Source organism: Aethalodelphis obliquidens, unplaced genomic scaffold (assembly GCF_003676395.1).
Source record: "Aethalodelphis obliquidens isolate GAN/ISIS:26980383/991018 unplaced genomic scaffold, ASM367639v1 scaffold55, whole genome shotgun sequence".
Classification (NCBI taxonomy): domain Eukaryota; kingdom Metazoa; phylum Chordata; class Mammalia; order Artiodactyla; family Delphinidae; genus Aethalodelphis; species Aethalodelphis obliquidens.
In genome coordinates, this window is record NW_020837999.1 from 2726538 (window position 1) to 2744837 (window position 18300).

At 36.0% G+C, this 18300-nt stretch overlaps 1 protein-coding gene across 9 annotated transcripts in view; it reads right to left on the minus strand.

The window, feature by feature from the left end:
- RASAL2 (RAS protein activator like 2) overlaps positions 1-18300 on the minus strand; it is a 388691-nt gene that overhangs the window by 137962 nt on the left and 232429 nt on the right. Inside the window, exon 1 of one of the 9 annotated variants that reach the window (XM_027086228.1) lies at positions 16008-16118. The exons of 7 other annotated variants lie outside the window; for them this stretch is intronic. In XM_027086228.1, coding sequence (XP_026942029.1) covers positions 16008-16020 — 13 coding nt within the window. In that variant the 5' untranslated portion in view covers positions 16021-16118. Of the gene's footprint in view, positions 1-16007; positions 16119-18300 lie in introns of those variants that run through there. One more of the 9 variants, XM_027086227.1, reaches the window with a different exon arrangement.

Here is an 18300-nt window from a genome sequence, read left to right on the forward strand (position 1 = left end):
TTTTTTTTTTTTTTTTGCGGTACGCGGGCCTCTCACTGTTGTGGCCCCTCCCATTGCGGAGCACAGGCTCCGGACGCGCAGGCTCAGCGGCCATGGCTCACGGGCCCAGCCACTCCGCGGCATGTGGGATCCTCCCGGATCGGGGCACGAACCCGTGTCCCCTGAATCGGCAGGCGGACTCTCAACCACTGCGCCACCACGGAAGCCCCTCCTTGATTATTAATCAGGCTAAGCACCTCTTCAAATGTGTATGACCATCTGGTTATCTTCTTCTGTGAAGTGCCTATTCAAGTCTTTTGTCCACTTTTCTATTGAGCTTTCTCTTATTAATTTGTAGGAGTGCTTGATATATTCTCGTATTATTTTCTTTGTTGGTTTATGTAGCTTGCCTTTTTGCTCTCTGAGCAGTGTATTTTGATAAAGAGAAGTCCTTAACATAGTAAAACTGATCACTTTTTCCTTCTTTACAGTTAGTGCTTTTTCTGTCTGATTTAAAAATTATTTCTCTATCCTAAAGCCATAAAGATGTTACGATATAAGCAAGAATATACAATGGAGAAAAGAAAGTCTCTTCAGTAAGTGGTGTTGGGAAAGCTTGACAGCCACATGTAAATCAATGAGGTTAAAACACTCCCTCACACCATACACAAAAATAAACACAAAATGGCTTAAAGACTTAAATATAAGATATGATGCTGTAAAACTCCTAGAAGAGAACATAGGCAAAACATTCTCTGACATAAATCGTACCAATGTTTTCTTAGGTCAGTCTCCCAAGGCAAAAGAAATAAAAGCAAAAATAAACAAATGGAACCTAATCAAACTTGTAAGCTTTTGCACAGCAAAGGAAACCATAAACAAAATGAAAAGACAACCTATGGACTGGGAGAAAATATTTGCAAACGACATGATCGACAACGGTTTAATTTCCAAAGTATACAATCAGCTCATACTACTCAATAACAAAAAAACCCAACAACTCAATCAAAAATGGGCAGAAGACCTTAATAGATATTTCTCCAAAAAAGACATACAGATAGCCAAGAGGCACATGAAAAGCTGCTCAACATCACTAATTATTAGAGAAATGCAAGTCAAAACTACAATCAGATATCATCTCACACCAGCCAGAATGACCATCATCAAAAAGTCTACAAATAATAAACCCTGGAGAGAGTGTGGAGAAAAGGGAACCTTCCTTACTTTGTTGGTGGGAATGTAATTGGTAAAGCCACTATGGAGAACAGAATGTAGGTTCCTTAAAAAACTAAAAGTAGGGCTTCCCTGGTGGGGCAGTGGTTGAGAGTCCGCCTGCCGATGCAGGGGACGCAGGTTTGTGCCCTGGTCCGGGAGGATCCCACGTGCCGCGAAGCGGCTGGGCCCGTGAGCCATGGCCGCTGGGCCTGCGTGTCCGGAGCCTGTGCTCCACGGCGGGAGAGGCCACAGCAGTGAGAGGCCCGCGTACCGCAAAAAAACCCAAAAAAACAAAAAACAAAACTAAAAGTAGAGTTACCATATGATCCAGCATTTCCACTCCTGGGCATATATCTGGAGAAAACTCTAATTCGAAAAGATACAAGCACCCCCAATGTTCACAGCAGCACTATTTACAACAGCCAAGACATGGAAGCAAGCTAAGTGTTCATTGACAGATGAACGGATAAAGAAGATGTGGAATATATACACAATGGAATATTACTCAGCCATAAAAAAGAATGAAATAATGCCCTTTGCAGCAACATGGATAGACCTAGACATTATCATACTTAGTGAAGTAAGCCAGACAGAGAAAGACAAATATCATATAATATCACTTACATGTGGAATCTAAAAAAGTGATACAAATGAACTTATTTACAAAACGGAAACAGACTCACTGACACAGAAACCAAATTTATGGTTACCAAAGGGGAAAGGGGGGGGTGAGGGATAAATTAGGAGTTTGGGATTAGCAGATATAAACTACTATATAAAATAGATAAACAACAATGTCCTACTGTATAGCACAGAGAACCATATTCAATATCCTGTGATAAACCATGATGGAAAAGAATGTGAAAAAGAATATGCACATACACACACACGAAACTGAATCAACACACACACACACACACACACACACACACGAAACTGAATCACTTTGCTGTCCACCAGAAGCTAACACAATACTGTAAATCAATTATACTTCAATTAAAAAATATGATATATTTTATGTTATTAGTCATTTACATTTAGGTCTACAATCCACATGAAATTGATTTTTGTGTAACTAACATGTGAAGAAGGAATCACTTCCTTTTTTGTTTCATTCGAATAACTAGTTGAGCCAGTACCATTTATTGAAAAGACCATAATTTCACCACCACTCTGAAGTGTCAATTTTATCATAAATAAAATGTACATATAGGTACAGTTGTGTTTTAAGACTCTTTGTTCCACTGGTCTATTTTTAAAACCAATATCACTTTGTCTCAATTACTATAGCTTTATAAAAAGTCTTGATAGCTGATAGAGCAAGTTCTACCAATTTATATTTCTTCTAGAGATTTTGGTTATACTCGGGCCTTTGTATAATTTTATAATCCATATAAATTTTACAACCCATTTGTAAAATTCTTCTATAAAACACTCATGAGATTTTTACTGGGATTGTATTGAATGTATAGAGAAATGTGACAGAAAATTAACATCCTACAAATCAATATTCTAATTCTAGAAATATGGTATAGCCCCTTTTCAATTATTCTTTAATTTCTTTTAATAAAGTTTTATATTTCTGCTGTACAGCAAAGTGAATCAACTATACTTCAATAAAAAATATTTTACTGCTAAAAAAATGCTAACCATCATCTGAGCCTTTAGCAAGTTGTAATCTTTTTGCTGGTGGAGGGTTTGAAATGTTGTGAGAATTACCAAAATGTGACACAGAGACATGAAGTGAGCAAATGCTGTTGGAAGAATGGCACCATAGGGCTTCCCTGGTGGCGCAGTGGTTGGCAGTCCGCCTGCCAATGCAGGGGACGCGGGTTCGTGACCCGGTCCGGGAGGATCCCACGTGCCGCGAAGCGGCTGGGCCCGTGAGCCATGGCCGCTGGGCCTGCGCGTCTGGAGCCTGTGCTCCGTGGCGGGAGAGGCCACAGCAGTGAGAGGCCCGCGTACCACAAAAAAAAAAAAAAAAAAATGGCACCATAGACTTGCTTGATTCAGGGTTGCCACAAACCTTCAATCTGTAAAACACTCAGTTATCTGCAAAGTGCAATAAAAAAATGACAAAGTTTATAGTTTTCTAGATGTTTTGTACATCTTTTACTAGATTTATTTCCTAGGTAATTACTTTTTATGTTATTGTAAATAGTTATCTTTTTAAAAAATTCACTTTTAGTTTGTTGTTGATACAGAAATGCAATTGATTTTTGTTTCCAAATGTTGTATCTATCAACCTTGCTAAACTCATTATCTGTAAAGGTTCTTTTTTTTTAAATTTCCTGAACAGACAATTACATCATCAGCAAATTATTAAAATTTTGTATCCTTCCAACCCTTATAATATTTGCTTGCCTTGCTGTACTAACTAGGACCTCCAGTATAATGTGAAATAGCAGAAGTAACAGTGGACATCCTAGCCTTGATTCTCATCTGAAAGGGGGGCTTTTAACCATTAAGTATGTTTGTTGAGAGGTTTTTGTAGATACCCTTTATCAGAGTAAGGAAGTTCTTTTCTATTCCTGTTTTGCTAAGAGTTATTATTAATGGTTGTTAAATTTTATCAAACATGCTTTTTGCACAATTGAGATGATTTTAAGTTTTTCTCCTTTAGTCCACCGATAGTGAATTATACTAATTATTAAATATTAAATGAACTTTGCATCGGTATAATAAACCCAATTTTGTTATAATGTGTTATTCTATTTACTAATATTTGTTTAGGATTTTGGCATCTGTGATAATGAATAAGATTGCCCTATAATTGTCCTTTCATGTAATGTTGTTGTCAGGTGGTATAGAAGTGATGCCAGTGTTATAAAATTAGCTAATGTGTACAGTCTCTTTTCTTTTTCAGAAAGAATTTGTGTAATCTGAAATTACATCTTTTTTCAATTTTTTTAATTGAGTGAAACATTCTTTAAATTCTATAGTGCTTTACAATTTTCAAAAGTTTCGCACACACAATTTCATATAGTAAGTCCCCCGCATACAAACAAGTTCCATTCTGAGAGAGTGTTCTTAAGTCCAATTTGTTTGTAAGTCCAACAAAGTTAGCCTAGGTACCCAACTAACACAAGCGAGTATACAGTACTGTACCACAATAGGTTATAATACTTTTCACACAAGTAATACATAAAAATAAACAAACACAAAAAATAAACATTTTTAATCTTACAGTACAGTACCTTGAAAAGTACACAGTAGTACAGTACAACAGCTGGCATATAGGGGCTGGCATCGAGTGAACAGGCAAGAAGAGTTACTGACTGGAGGAGGGAGAGGAGGTGGGAGATGGTAGAGCTGAAGGGCTGTCAGCAATAGGAGATGGAGGGCAAGCCGCAATTTCACGCACGTCTGACATTGATGGAATGCACGTTCGCATCTTTGAGAAGTTCACAACATGAAGGTTCGTATGTAGGGGACTTACTGTAATCCCATAATAATCCTTTCCCCCCAATCCTATATTGCCCCTCCCCTCTTCCCTCTCCCCACTGGTAACCACTAGTTTGTTCTCTATATCTGCGAGTCTGCTTCTTTTTTGTTATATTCACTAGCTTGTTGTATTTTTTAGATTCCACATATAAGTGCCATCATACAGTATTTGTCTTTCTCTGCCTGACTTACCTCACTTAACATAAGGCCCTACAAGTCCATCCATGTTGTCACAAATGGCAAAATTTCATTCTTTCTTATTGCTGAGTAGTGTTCCATTGTATGAAATTATATCTTTCTTAAATGTTTGCTAGAATACTTAAGCAAAGTCTTCTGGGCTTGGATTTTTATTTGAGGTAAAGCTTTTAATTTCAGATTGAATTTCTTTAACAATATTAGGATCTTCTTCTTGTGTCAGTTTTCAGCAAGTTGTATTTTCCTAAAAGTTTCACTAGTTCATCTAATTTAAAAATTTGTTTCCATAAAATTGTTTATAATATTCTGTAAGTATTTTTTACTGTATGCAGGATTGATAGCAACATACCCTTTTCCATTCCGGATAATAATTATATTTTTCTTGATCAGTCTTGCCAAAGGTTTGTCAATTTTATGTCTTTTCAAATAACTAACTCTTAGCTTTGTTGATTTTCTCCACTGTATGTTTGATTTGTTTAATTAATTCCTACTCTAATCCTTTTTTCTTTCCTTCTATGCTCTTTACTATGGTACTATTTTTCTAACTTCAAGTTCTACTCTAGCTAAATCATACAAGTTTTGATATATAATATTTTCAGTATCATTTGGTTCTAACTTCTCTTATGATTTCTTCATTGATTTGTGGATTATTTAGAAGTATCTCTTTGATGCTTTTAAGAAGACAGTTTTTTAAAAAAATACATTTATCTCACTTATTTGTTTTCAGGAGGAGGGTTATTCAGAAAACCTAGCCCACCATTACCAAAACAAAGAGCCTATAATATGTTCTTAAGTGAAAAACACAGGTTGAACTACAACATGTATCATTTGATCCTGCTGAAAACACAGAAAAATTGTCTATGTTCATGTGCTATTTACACACATACATATACGCACACACACACATATAGAGAGTCTGGTAGGATAAATACTAATTGTTAATTTTAGTTATATGTGCAGAAAATAATAGAATTCCTGGAGTGTGGGAGAAGGAAGAGCTTTTATACCCGGTCCTGGTTTGAACTGTTAGGAATGTCAGCTATTAATGTTATTTTTTTAATTAAGATTTTATTTAAAATAGACCCACATAATACTTCAATTATTATAATGGATTAGAAAATTATATATAATCAAGGGAGCACGGAACTTGAAACTTTATTCAATTAACTTTTTTGGTTTTCAAGTAGGATTTATTTGACCTCAGGAAAAGTAAGATTTAACTTATGATGTCTCACAAAGAAGAAGATCCTAAGAGTCATAGTTTTAAAGCCCCAAACCTACATACTTTTATTTCACTCAGATTCTACATACTGCCACATTCTCTTTTTTCTCCTGTTAATGGATAGGGAAAATAGTTTGTGACAATGTTTTCATATATATTTTGTATTACTGTGTTCCTCACACTGAACAACCTTAATGTCTAAGTTTTCTTCAAGATCTTATTTTCTAGCCTTTCCATCACTGAAAACACATCCCAAATTTTTTAGATATGGCACACAGAAGAGAACACAGTACTCTAATAAGGACTACAAATTAAAACGGAAAATAACTTAATATCTCATGTTATGTTTAAAAACATAATCTAATAAACAAAGCAAAATAAAAATAAATAAATAAAAGTTCAAGGAATAAGAGCGGCACAGGTTACCAAGAATTATGAGGCATTAAAAGATATGCATTTGGAAAGATCTATAATTAGAAGGCAGGACTGAAAATGGGCAGGAAACTGTCATGATGGGCAGGATATACAACATCTTTAGAGGCCTAGGGAGTTCCCTAGAGTTCAGATCATTCTTCAACAGCAAAATAATTTAAGAATGGATAGGTCTGTAACTTTTTAATTCAGAAATTTTTAAAAATTCAGGACTGTCATTCACCAGTTGATGATAAATATGAGGTGGGGTCACATGTTCATCAACAGTTTATTTGGCATCAGAATCTGTTTGGCAATATTTGCATGATTATATTGTGTTTTCCTTTATTTTATTAAAAATGGGTGGCAGATTGAAAATGAAAATGCTGCTATCACAGAAAAGAAGCACAGGCCTCATAAAACTAATATTAATTTAACAGAAATAAAGATGAGATTGTTAACCTGCCAGAACTAGAGAATCATTAATTTCAATGAATAGTCTACATTCGATATGAAAGGGGAGGGAAAAAGCACAATTAAGAATCATGCACAAAGGCTTTGGTGTTTATGATGTGGGTATATATGGTACTCACATCTTTGTATAATCCTCTACCCTTGGGTGTAGGTGGGGCCCTGGATCTGTTAATATCATGGGATAGTCACTCCCTTGATTCGGTTGTATTATATGGCAAAGATGATGGTATAGTCATTCTTGTGATTATGTTGCATAGTATACCGGACTCCATCATAGTAGACTAGAGTAAGGTTCTCTCACTGGCTTTGAAGAAGTAAGTTGCCATGTTCTGGGAGTGTCACAGGAATGAGACGCAAAGGTGGTCTCTAGGAGCTGAGAATGACTCCCTGCCAATAGCCAGCAAGAAAACAGGATTCTCACTCCTACAACTACAAGAGGACTCTGAGCTCCAGATGAGAATGCAGCCTGCTAATACTTTGGTTTTGACCTTGTGATACGCTGAGCAGGCAACCAGCTACACTCTGCCTGTACTTTGGTTGTATAGAAACTGTGAAATAATAAATGGGTGTTGTTTTAAGTCATTGAGTGTATGGTTGTTATAACAGCAATAGAAAGCTAATTTAGTATGCTAACATGAAAACACTGAGCTTGAGTAAAGCGTGAAATATGAAGGATCTAGTGGAGAAGATTGCTGTAAATGAATCCATAAAGAGCAAAACACATGCATTTTAATGATTCAGAACTGGAAGGATAAGATGGAGGGGGGAGATTTATGTGAGAAGAGAAGAAAGGCATGCTCAAGAATATATCATGTTTGTATTTTTGCAAAGAAAAAGAAGGAAATTAACATTTATTAAGTATCTTCCATTTATTGTGTTGGATACTTCCACATTTCAGTGATGAAAAAGCTCTTTTAGACATTTCTCCAAAGAAGATATACAGATTGCCAAAAAACACATGAAACAATGCTCAACATCATTAATCATTAGAGAAATGCAAATCAAAACTACAATGAGATATCATCTCACACCAGTCAGAATGGCCATCATCAAGAAATCTACAAACAGTAAATGCTGGAGAGGGTGTGGAGAAAAGGGAACCCTCATACACTGTTGGTGGGAACGTAAATTGATACAGCCACTATGGAGAACAGTATGGAGGTTCCTTAAAAAACTAAAAACAGAACTACCATATGACCCAGCAATCCCACTACTGGGCATATACCCTGAGAAAACCATAATTCAAAAAGAGTCATGTACCACAATGTTCACTGCAGCTCTGTTTACAATAGCCAGGTATGGAAGCAACCTAAGTGTCCATCGACAGATGAATGGATAAAGAAGATGTGGCACATATATACAATGGAATATTACTCAACCATAAAAAAAACAAAATTGAGTTATTTGTAGTGAGGTGGATGGACCTAGAGCCTGTCATACAGAGTGAAGTAAGTCAGAAAAACAAATACCATATGCTAACACATATATATGGAATCTAAAAAAAAAAAAAAAAAGTCATGAAGAACCTAGAGGCAAGACGGAAATAGAGATGCGGACCTACTAGAGAATGGACTTGAGGACACGGGGAGGGGGAAGCATAAGCTGGGACAAAGTGAGAGAGTGGTAGTGTATATATGGACATATATACTCTACCAAATGTAAAATAGATAGCTAGTGGGAATCAGCTGCATAGCACAGGGAGATCAGCTCGGTGCTTTGTGACCAGCTAGAAGGGTGGGATAGGGAAGGTGGGAGGGAGAGAGACGCAAGAGGGAAGAGATATGGGGATATATGTATATGTATAACTAATTCACTTTGTTATAAAGCAGAAACTAACACACCATTGTAAAGCAATTATACTCCAATAAAAATGTTAAAAAAAGTATTATTTTTCTTCCAATAAAACAAGTAATCACATATCCTTTAAAAGCATAGAAATGTTTTTAAAGCAAAATGATATTAAAGCCAAAGGTACAGAAAACTCGTATTAAATTTGTATCTAGAACTAATTAATAACTATATGTAAAAATTAATGTGTCTGGTATGAGTATATTTATATCTTTATATACACTACAGAAATATATATATAAATTGTTACTACTATAAAATATTTAAGTCATATGAAAATTAGTGTTTTATATGTCTTTGAATGCTTATGAATGGTACTTTGAAAGTTTATGGAAAGCCTGGTAGTTCTATTATTCACATCCTGCAATTTTGTTTTAAAGATGCACTTATAAGCCCAGTCTATCTGAGGCTTTCCCCATCTAACCCTTTAAATGACTCCAAATGTAAAGTCCCTGACTGCACACATAGACCAGGCAAATTTATTTCTTTATTTTGGCTGCACCACCCAGCTTGCCGCATCTTAGTTCCCCGACCAGGGATTGAACCCGTGCCCTCAGCAGTGAAAGTGCTGAGTCCTTACTGCTGGGCCACCAGGGAATTCCCTAGGCACCTTACAATTTAAGAATAAACATGGGGTCATTCCTCACCCTCTATGTAAACAAAATGGACTTTCAAAGAATATCTTACCATCATCCTGGAAGTTTGCTTACTGTTTTTTTTTTGTTTGTTTGTTTTTGCGGTACGCGGGCCTCCAGACGTGCAGGCTCAGCGGCCATGGCTCACGGGCCCAGCCACTCCGTGGCCTGTGGGATCTTCCCGGACCGGGACACGAACCCATGTCCCCTGCATCGGTAGCCGGACTCTCAACCACTGCGCCACCAGGGAAGCCCTTGCTTACTGTTTTTTGTTTCTATTTTGTGGTTTTGTTTTAGCAAAATGGAAAGATTATAAAAATATCTTTTCTCAGACTCTTTACTAAAGGATAACATGCATTCAGAAAAGTGTATAAATAATGAGTGCACAGGTCAATAAAGTTTTTCAAATGGAACTCATCCCAGTAAATAGTACCTAGATTAAACAAAACAGGACAGAACAAAACAAAACAGCATTACCAGCAACCAGAAGCCTCCTTTATACATCCTTTCCAGTCATTACCCCATAATAATCACTATCCTGACTTCTATCACCTCAGATGAATTTGAACTATACAAAAGTGGAATCAAACAATGTATATATTCTTTTGAGACTAACTTTTCATGCTCAATATACACTTGTGAGATTTATCCATTCTGTTGCAGGAAGCAGTAGTTCTTTTCAATGCTGTATAGAATTCCATTGTGTAAGCAAACCACAATTTATCCATTCTACTACTAATGAGCATTTGGGTGGTTTCTAATTTTTAGCTATTACGAACATTTTTGGTACAGGTGCTTTGGTGAACCTATGTATGCATTTCTGTTGGGTACATATATAAGAGTGGAATTGCTGGGTCACAGAGCATTGTTCAGCTTTAGTAGATACTGTCAAATAGTTCTTCAAAGTAGTTGTACAAATCTATACTTTCATCAGTAGTGTGTGAGAATTCCTTTTGTTCTAGATCTCTGTCAACATTGGGTATTTTCTGTTTTTCTCATTTTAGACATTCTGATGGTTATGCAATTCCATTCTGGTTTAAATTTGCATTTCCCTGATGAATAATGAAACTGAGCACCTTTTCATATACTGAAGACCCACTTGGATAGGCTCTTGTAAAATGGGCATTGAAGTCTTGCTTTTTTCTCATAGGTGTGTAGAAGTTTGTTATATATTATGATTGGATATTAAAATTTAAAAATATTTCTTTTCAGATTGTCAGAGAAAAATGTAACATAAGCAACATCTGGACTAAACCTGGAAAGCCTTAAAAAAAAAACAGTTTCTATTCTCCTGTAACACAGTTATGACAGGGGAAAAGAGAAACAAAAAGTCTACCTTTAAATATTTAATTCAAGAACTAAGCAAAATAAAAATGGGCTTATAATTTCTGACACTGGAAGAAACCTACTGGGAAGCTGTCATATCACAGTATTTTATAGCAATAAAAGAGTCACGTCCTCGAAGCTCACTATTTCTTGTTAATTAAAATTTGATTGTCAAATACATTTTGCAGTTTCTCAGAAGATATGTTTCTGAGAAAAACTGGTAAATAATTGGTTGGATTTTCTTTTTAAAAAAGGACCAGAGGAAAGCCTAGCTTCTGGTTTTAAATACCCTTCCATTTACAAATAAAACAAACAAGTAACTTCTAAACTTTCTAAAAAGACTTCTGCCTTTTATATTGCAATAAATTCCCTTTGAATAGTACACTTTGGTTTTGTTAATAAAAATGTTTCCAAGGGAGACTGGTTTTCATTCTTTGTAATGACAGCAATAACTCCTTGGATTTCTTCCTTACACCATGTTTTTGGTTTTGTTAATAAAGATGGTCAACACTGGTTCCAATTGGAAAAAAAAAAATGAAAAAAGCTACTTCTTCGGAAAATTTACCTTTAAAAGTTGATCATCAATCAAGTATTTACTGAGTGCTGTATTTATAAGGAAAGGAAATAAATAAAACCAAAGTTACTAAAAATATATTTCATAATTTTAGCAATTGTCACTGTGCAAATATTTACAAGTGAAAAATGGTACTCATAAAACAGAGTGACATTTATTGTTTCAGGAAACTACCATGATGTTTCACTGAGTATTAAGTGGAGGCAAAAATGCTTCAAGAAAAATTTCAAGATGTACGTAAGCTAATTGTATGGAAGATAAAATAAAGATCTTAATTCATTAAAAATATCCTTATATTTCAGCTGTATAATGGAGACTCACAAAAATCAGACCAAATACTGTGATACAGTTCCTTTACCATATGCAAAAGGTAAATAATCTATTACCCTTTCTTTGAGTGATTTGTTTCCCATACTTTGAGAAAATGCTAATAAGAAATATAACCATACTGAACAAAATCTTAGAAATGAGCTCTTCATAATGAGCTCTTGGTACACAAAAGATGATTATCCTTCCCTGTTCACAGACACATCACATCTTGTCCTGTCCTTTGACTGAGCAAACCCAATTCTTTCAATGTATTCACACAGGCTAGATTTTTTTGTGGCTCTTCTTGCACTACCTTTGATACATCATTCCTTTTTTAAACAAATGAAATAAATTATTTCATTTATTTAACTGATGCTTTACAGTCTAGGTGTTCCTAGAAAAAGGGATTATTGAAGTAGGGACCCAAACATCTTATCTTCTCCTATCTGAATCAACAGACCAGAAATCAAATCAACTACACACAACCCATTTGAAATGTAATTTAGCAAGAAAGTTATAAACCAGAGTGTTAAAAAGTGAAAGAATATCCAGTTTTTCTAGTTTTCATGTTAACTAAAGGTAATATCTATGAATAGTTAACTACACAACAGTGCTGCTAAGTTTTTCCAAAGGTACTCTATAGTCTGTCGAATTAAATGTAATAATCAGAGTAAGCAAATTGTCCAACAGGCTGGCTATCCTAGGTGACACCTGATCCTGAATGATACCGGCTTGATCCTGGCAGCTAAACTGGCTTGCTTACTTACTTTTGAAAGTCTGACAAAGAAGGGCAAGCAGAACCAGGTTATTTTTATTCTTCAAAGAAGAGAACTGTATTAACCTGAACTAACTTTACAAGTTGCTGTTTCAGCAATTCACTTATTTATAAAATACCGTAAACCTAAGAATGACAGAAATGTGGAGTTTTATAGAGTCTAATTATTGATAAGAACTCACTGGTTCCCTCTCCATGTGTTTAAGTTCAGAGAGCTCTTCATTCAGCAGAATGGTACAGTCTGAGTAGGAGTGAGGAAGGTACCAGAGAAGATAAAGACCTTCATCTGAATTTTAATGATGATTCAGTAAGTTTCTCCTACTTGTCAAGTATGCACAAAGAAAATATTCTCAGTGGCAACGCTTAAGGCTTCCAGACACAAGCAGATATCATACCCATAATTACATGTGAAACTCTGATAGACTGAATCCCCATCAGCGCGTGCGTGCGCACACACACACACACACATACACACACATACATACAAAGGAAGACAAAAATAAAGAGAAAGAAAAGACAGCTATAAGAGGATTCATATTGCTGAGTCATAACTCATTTTCTTGACTCACTGTTCACTAGGAAACAACAGGACATAATCAATTTTCTTCTCTTTCTGCCCTAAAGAATTAGATATTTTAGAAAGTTCATGCACCTCAAGCGTAAGAATCTGCTGAACCTGATTTCACCAGTCACCTGCTTCACTAAAACTGATAGGGAACTGAAAACAAGAACAACCACAAACAACCACTAGAGAGCGTGAAAGAACAGAAAGAACAAAACCGGCATAACACTTTTCCTCTTTACAGGCTGCTGAGGAAGGTCAAGATCGGAGCAGAAGGGGCAACACAACAATGTGGTCTACATAATAGGATTCACAGAGTTTTGAGTGGATAATCAGGTAACCTTTATGAGTAAAGAATTAACTTGACAACTCAGAGCATTACAAAACACTGAATTATACCCAAGAAGTAGCAAGAAATTGCAGCGAGAAAGAAGTAACTCCTCTGAATGAGACAAAAGTTTTGATCAACTATAGCCAAACTTTTATCAGAAAAATGTCAATGGCTATGATGCAGAGCTCTTTACCTTCTTTGCTAATTTAATATATAAACTATATGGATATATATTTCATGAAAAAAATTTATCAAGGAAAAAAAATCAAGAGCAGTGAAAATGGGCCTGCCTTCAAAATAACAATGGTCAAAAGAAAATTGTTTCACATACATAAGAGAGTTTCTTTCCTGATGTCATTCATTTCACCCTACCCACTCCCTTCCCATTTACAATCTGTCTTTGGTCATAAAATGGGCACCTTATTAGCACACTGCTTTTCTCTAACAGAGAAAGTATAAACCTGCATAATCTGACATCTGTATTCAGGACAGAAAAAGGAGTATGTGTTTCCTTCTAATATTTTTCTCTTTCCAATGCATGGTAGTAATTTTATAATTATCAGATTGGTTAATAAATTAGTTTCTTTCAAGTTAGATCAGTAAAATACCAGCAACAGATTAATGACTTGACTGTTTCTAACATGGGGAAATACACTAAGGCCCAAAGTCCATCTTTATCCATCCATCCATCCATCCACCCACCATATACACACATAACATAATATACACACATATATCGTGGCAGTCCTTTCACATACTCCAGCAGGATAAAAGATGAGAGAAAAAAGCTAAGCCCTGTGTAACAGAACATGAACACTGTTAAGTTGGATAGAGCATTATGTCCTCATTCTCACAGCCATCGGTCCTTTTATAAACAGTGTGTTTTAATAATGGATTCGGCAGTAAGACAGTCTCTTGTTTCCTTCTGGGTAGACAATGTACTTTGTAGTTTGATTTACAATAGCTGAGAGCAGTAGTGAAACTGTTCCTTACAACTTACTGTTCATCCCTCACAAACTTATAAATCACAACTGCATCTACACAGACCTAGTCAAAAACTGGAATAGCAGGTCAAGCTTTAACACAAAAACACTGCATCCCTTCACTGTGCTTATAGCCAAATCAAGCTAACTTTTTCCCAGGAATTGTAAAGAGCCATGACAGATCCTTTTGACAGTGGCTATCTTTACTATTTAGCTCACTAGAATAGTGTGGTCTCTTTCAACCCCACAATGGTCTCCAGAAAAATGGAAAGGGCAGCAACCTTTTTAGGGACTAAATGAAAATGTATGAAGACAGATGTTCACTGTCTGTTGTCACTCTCAAGATCCTCCACTTAAGTTACCCTCTAACACATAATTCATGAGGTGAAGTAACAGAGGACCCTTATAAATGGAGGAAACAGAGCTGGACCTTGGATAAGGAAGCAACTGGTTCAAACAGTTGGATAATTTTAAAATGTTATCTTACATTAAAAAATATAAATATAGAGAAGGCAGTGAATATGGGATGATGTTTTGCTTCCAGTAGATAGAAGTTACCCCCAAACAGCTTTACTAACTTAAATTATACAGTTGCTAAGTCCCAAAGTCTTTAAAAGAAATTAAAATCAATTTGAATTTTAATTTCATATACAGATATTCAGAACATGCCACAGCTATGTAATTGTTTATATAAAAGCAACATTCAAACTACAGTTATTTTCCTTAACTGAAAGCTATTTTTCTGATAAATATTTTGTTATATATTTTTGGTTTTGAACAAGAATATATCAATATTGATGACATCCATCCCCCAATATTTCCTTCCCATAAGATTTCAATCTAGGTTTATGATGCATTTGGTCTTTAGGCAATAATTCATGGTACCTGAGCCAGAAGATACAGGATGGATAAAGTATAAAGCATAAATGTATTGATAGTTGGTACCATGAAAAAACCAGTAGACTGCAGATCATGAGACCTGGATTTTCTTTTCAATTCTGTTGTAATGCTGTGATCTTGAGCAAGCACCAACTCCCTTAGACCTCAATGTTCTCATTGAAAATGGAGAGAGTGGACTGCAGTAGACGTCTCTCAAGTCTCTTTCAGATTTAACTTTCAATGAGCTAATTAAAGTTTCTAACTTGTCATCTATTGGCAGAGGATATTAAAAGCCTGCTTGGGCAAAAAACCCCACAAAAAAACAAAAAATAAGCAAAGTTCTCATTGTCTATGGATCCAACCTGTTGAGCTTTCCGAATTAAACAGATTTACTACACGCTACTGAGATTCAAGCACGGTTGTTACAATATTATTAATGGTCAATATATTTTGTCTCCCTCAGAGAGAAATGGGCTGTATCTATTCCCAGGTATCTTAATATTTCATAAAGAATCCGGGGAAGATACAGAATAAGAAATCCACTTCAAATTATTAAAAGAACAAGTAAATGTTGCAGTGTTAGTATTTTGCTATGATCATGACACCTTTAATTTATCTGAGTTTCTCAGAAGGCTATTCTTGAGCTGGATTTTGTACTGGATGTTGACAGCCTCCACACAGTATTCCTGTGAACTCACAGTAATGAAAAACAACCTATTTTTTAAAGCCAATAAGCACAAAAGTAAACAGTCAATCCATTTGTGTAATTTTGAAAAAGCACACATTCCCTTTAAATATGTACGAACTTTTAATTTCTGTCTCAGACAGACTCTAGGAACTCTTACCTGGGGTCTGCATTCCGTGAAGTTTCTGGGTGTTGCTAACATGATCCTTCCGGCATGCCAGTCAAAACACTTTCTATACCGTATGGTCACCGTGCTTGCTCACTTGCGCTCTCTCTCTCTCTCCACTTTTTTTTTTTTTTTGCTCTCGCTCTGTGCCTCAGACAGATTGGAATGTAGAAAAGCCAGAGCCAACGCCAGTCAAACTCCATCCCCCCCCCCACCCCTCCCCGCCCAGTTCTTTTGCTAGAGAGCACTGAACAATGGCTATCCTTCCTGCTCAGAGCGCCTCTCTTTCACAGCACTGGATGCAGGAGGCAATCTAGTTCAGGAGAAGCAATGCGATTTACCAAGCGAGGTAATTCATTTCTTCTGTCCCAAGGGTGGATGAGTACATCTGTGTGTTTTAAGAAGTGATTCATTTTTTTTTAAGCAATCTACTTCAAAATCTGTCCTATTTTAGGGATAGAAAAATAAAACAAATTTCAGAGAGTCTTATTTTGAGTGTTATTGTGCTGAATTAAAACATAAACTTTTCTAAGTACAAAACCCAGGGAAATATCTTACAGCTGATGTATATATAGAAGTGTGTTAACACAAATATTATTATCTTAAAGTCACTCAGTGTGTCACCTTATCGCAATAGAAATATTTTAAATTCAGAAAAGAAAATTTTTATTTCTCGAAATCTTTCATTCAGGTCTTAAGCTAGAACTTCACTTTAAAAATAAAGAATAATTAAAAATTAATTTTATAAACAGAATGGCTCCTAACTGATTAGTCAACTAGTTGTGATGAAACTATAGATAATATCACTATTCTCAGTCATTATTTTGGTTTGTTTTCAAATCTGACGTATTTCTAGGGTTTGTTTTTTTCTACATTCCAAAAAAGGAAGGCAGGTCAATGATGTAATCTTCGTTATTGGTATGGTGACCTAACACATTCTGCAGCTGCTCGTTTGCTGAGGTTAGCATGTCAGCATTGAGCAATTAAAAAATTCACTGTTTGAATCACTGAGCAGATTCTACCTGCCACTTCAGACAGTAGAACAGGACAGACATGAGAAGAGCCAGGTTTCAATCTTTTATCTACTGTTTAACAAACAGCTGACGGAAATAAGTATACTCTATCTCTATTTATGTATTTATATATATGTATTATATATATCTCTCTCATATACTATCTAGATAAACATTTACACACAGATATATTTGTATATGTACACATACATACATATGTGTGATGAGTGTGAATGTATGTATCTTTGGCACCCTTTTTTCCCTCCACTTTTTCTCTCCAAGTCTCAATGATTCACATTTAAAGTCTCCTTTAATTCCATCATAATTTGGTTTTCGTTATCTGCTTTCATTTTCTTTCAAGGATCATAATACTCTAACATTGCATTTTCCTCTGCCTTTACTTTGAGTTTTCTATTTCTACTTCAGAAGAACTATTCCTATAAATCCTATTGCTACTCAAGTAAGAGTCATAGAGGGGGAAAAGACATAAACAAAAAGTTATACAGAAAAGAACAAACTAAGGATCTGACCATGAAGACTTACAGACCACAGACTCCTACCCTGCCCTATATGAAACAAAACACAAACAACCCCTACCCTCTTCTCACTCAGGTGAGCCTTAAGCTTTATCATTATTTGTCTCATTTATAATTAACCCTAAAATAGTGCAAGGTATACCAAAATTATTTTTACTTATTATTCCTCAAAATATTTATAAAAAATAAGTCATGGGGCTTCCCTGGTGGTGCAGTAGTTGAGAGTCCGCCTGCCGATGCAGGGGACACGGGTTCGTGCCCCAGTCCGGGAAGATCCCACATGCCGCGGAGCGGCTGGGCCCGTGAGCCATGGCCGCTGAGCCTGCGCGTCCGGAGCCTGTGCTCCGCAACGGGAGAGGCCACAGCAGTGAGAGGCCCGTCTACCGCAAAAAACAAACAAACAAAAAAAGTCATGATTTCCATCATTCTATCCAAGAGTCAGAGTCTAAGTTAGAGTCTAAGCAGTGAGTCTAAATTATCAGGGAAAGAGATTTCAGCTCAATAAAAGGAAGTCAGAGCCATTGCAAGGCGCTTTCCGAAGGGGCTGCCTACTACAAGAGGCAGTGACGCCCTAACTCTTCCCACACGGGTTGGCAGCCCATCTGATGAATAACTGTAGTGCAGCAGCTTTCAAACTATGCTACTGAACTCGTGTTCTGATGATAAAAAAGAATAATAGCAATCTTCCGTGACATGACAGAGAAAGATCATGTATACGATTTTCTCAAGTGTGATTTT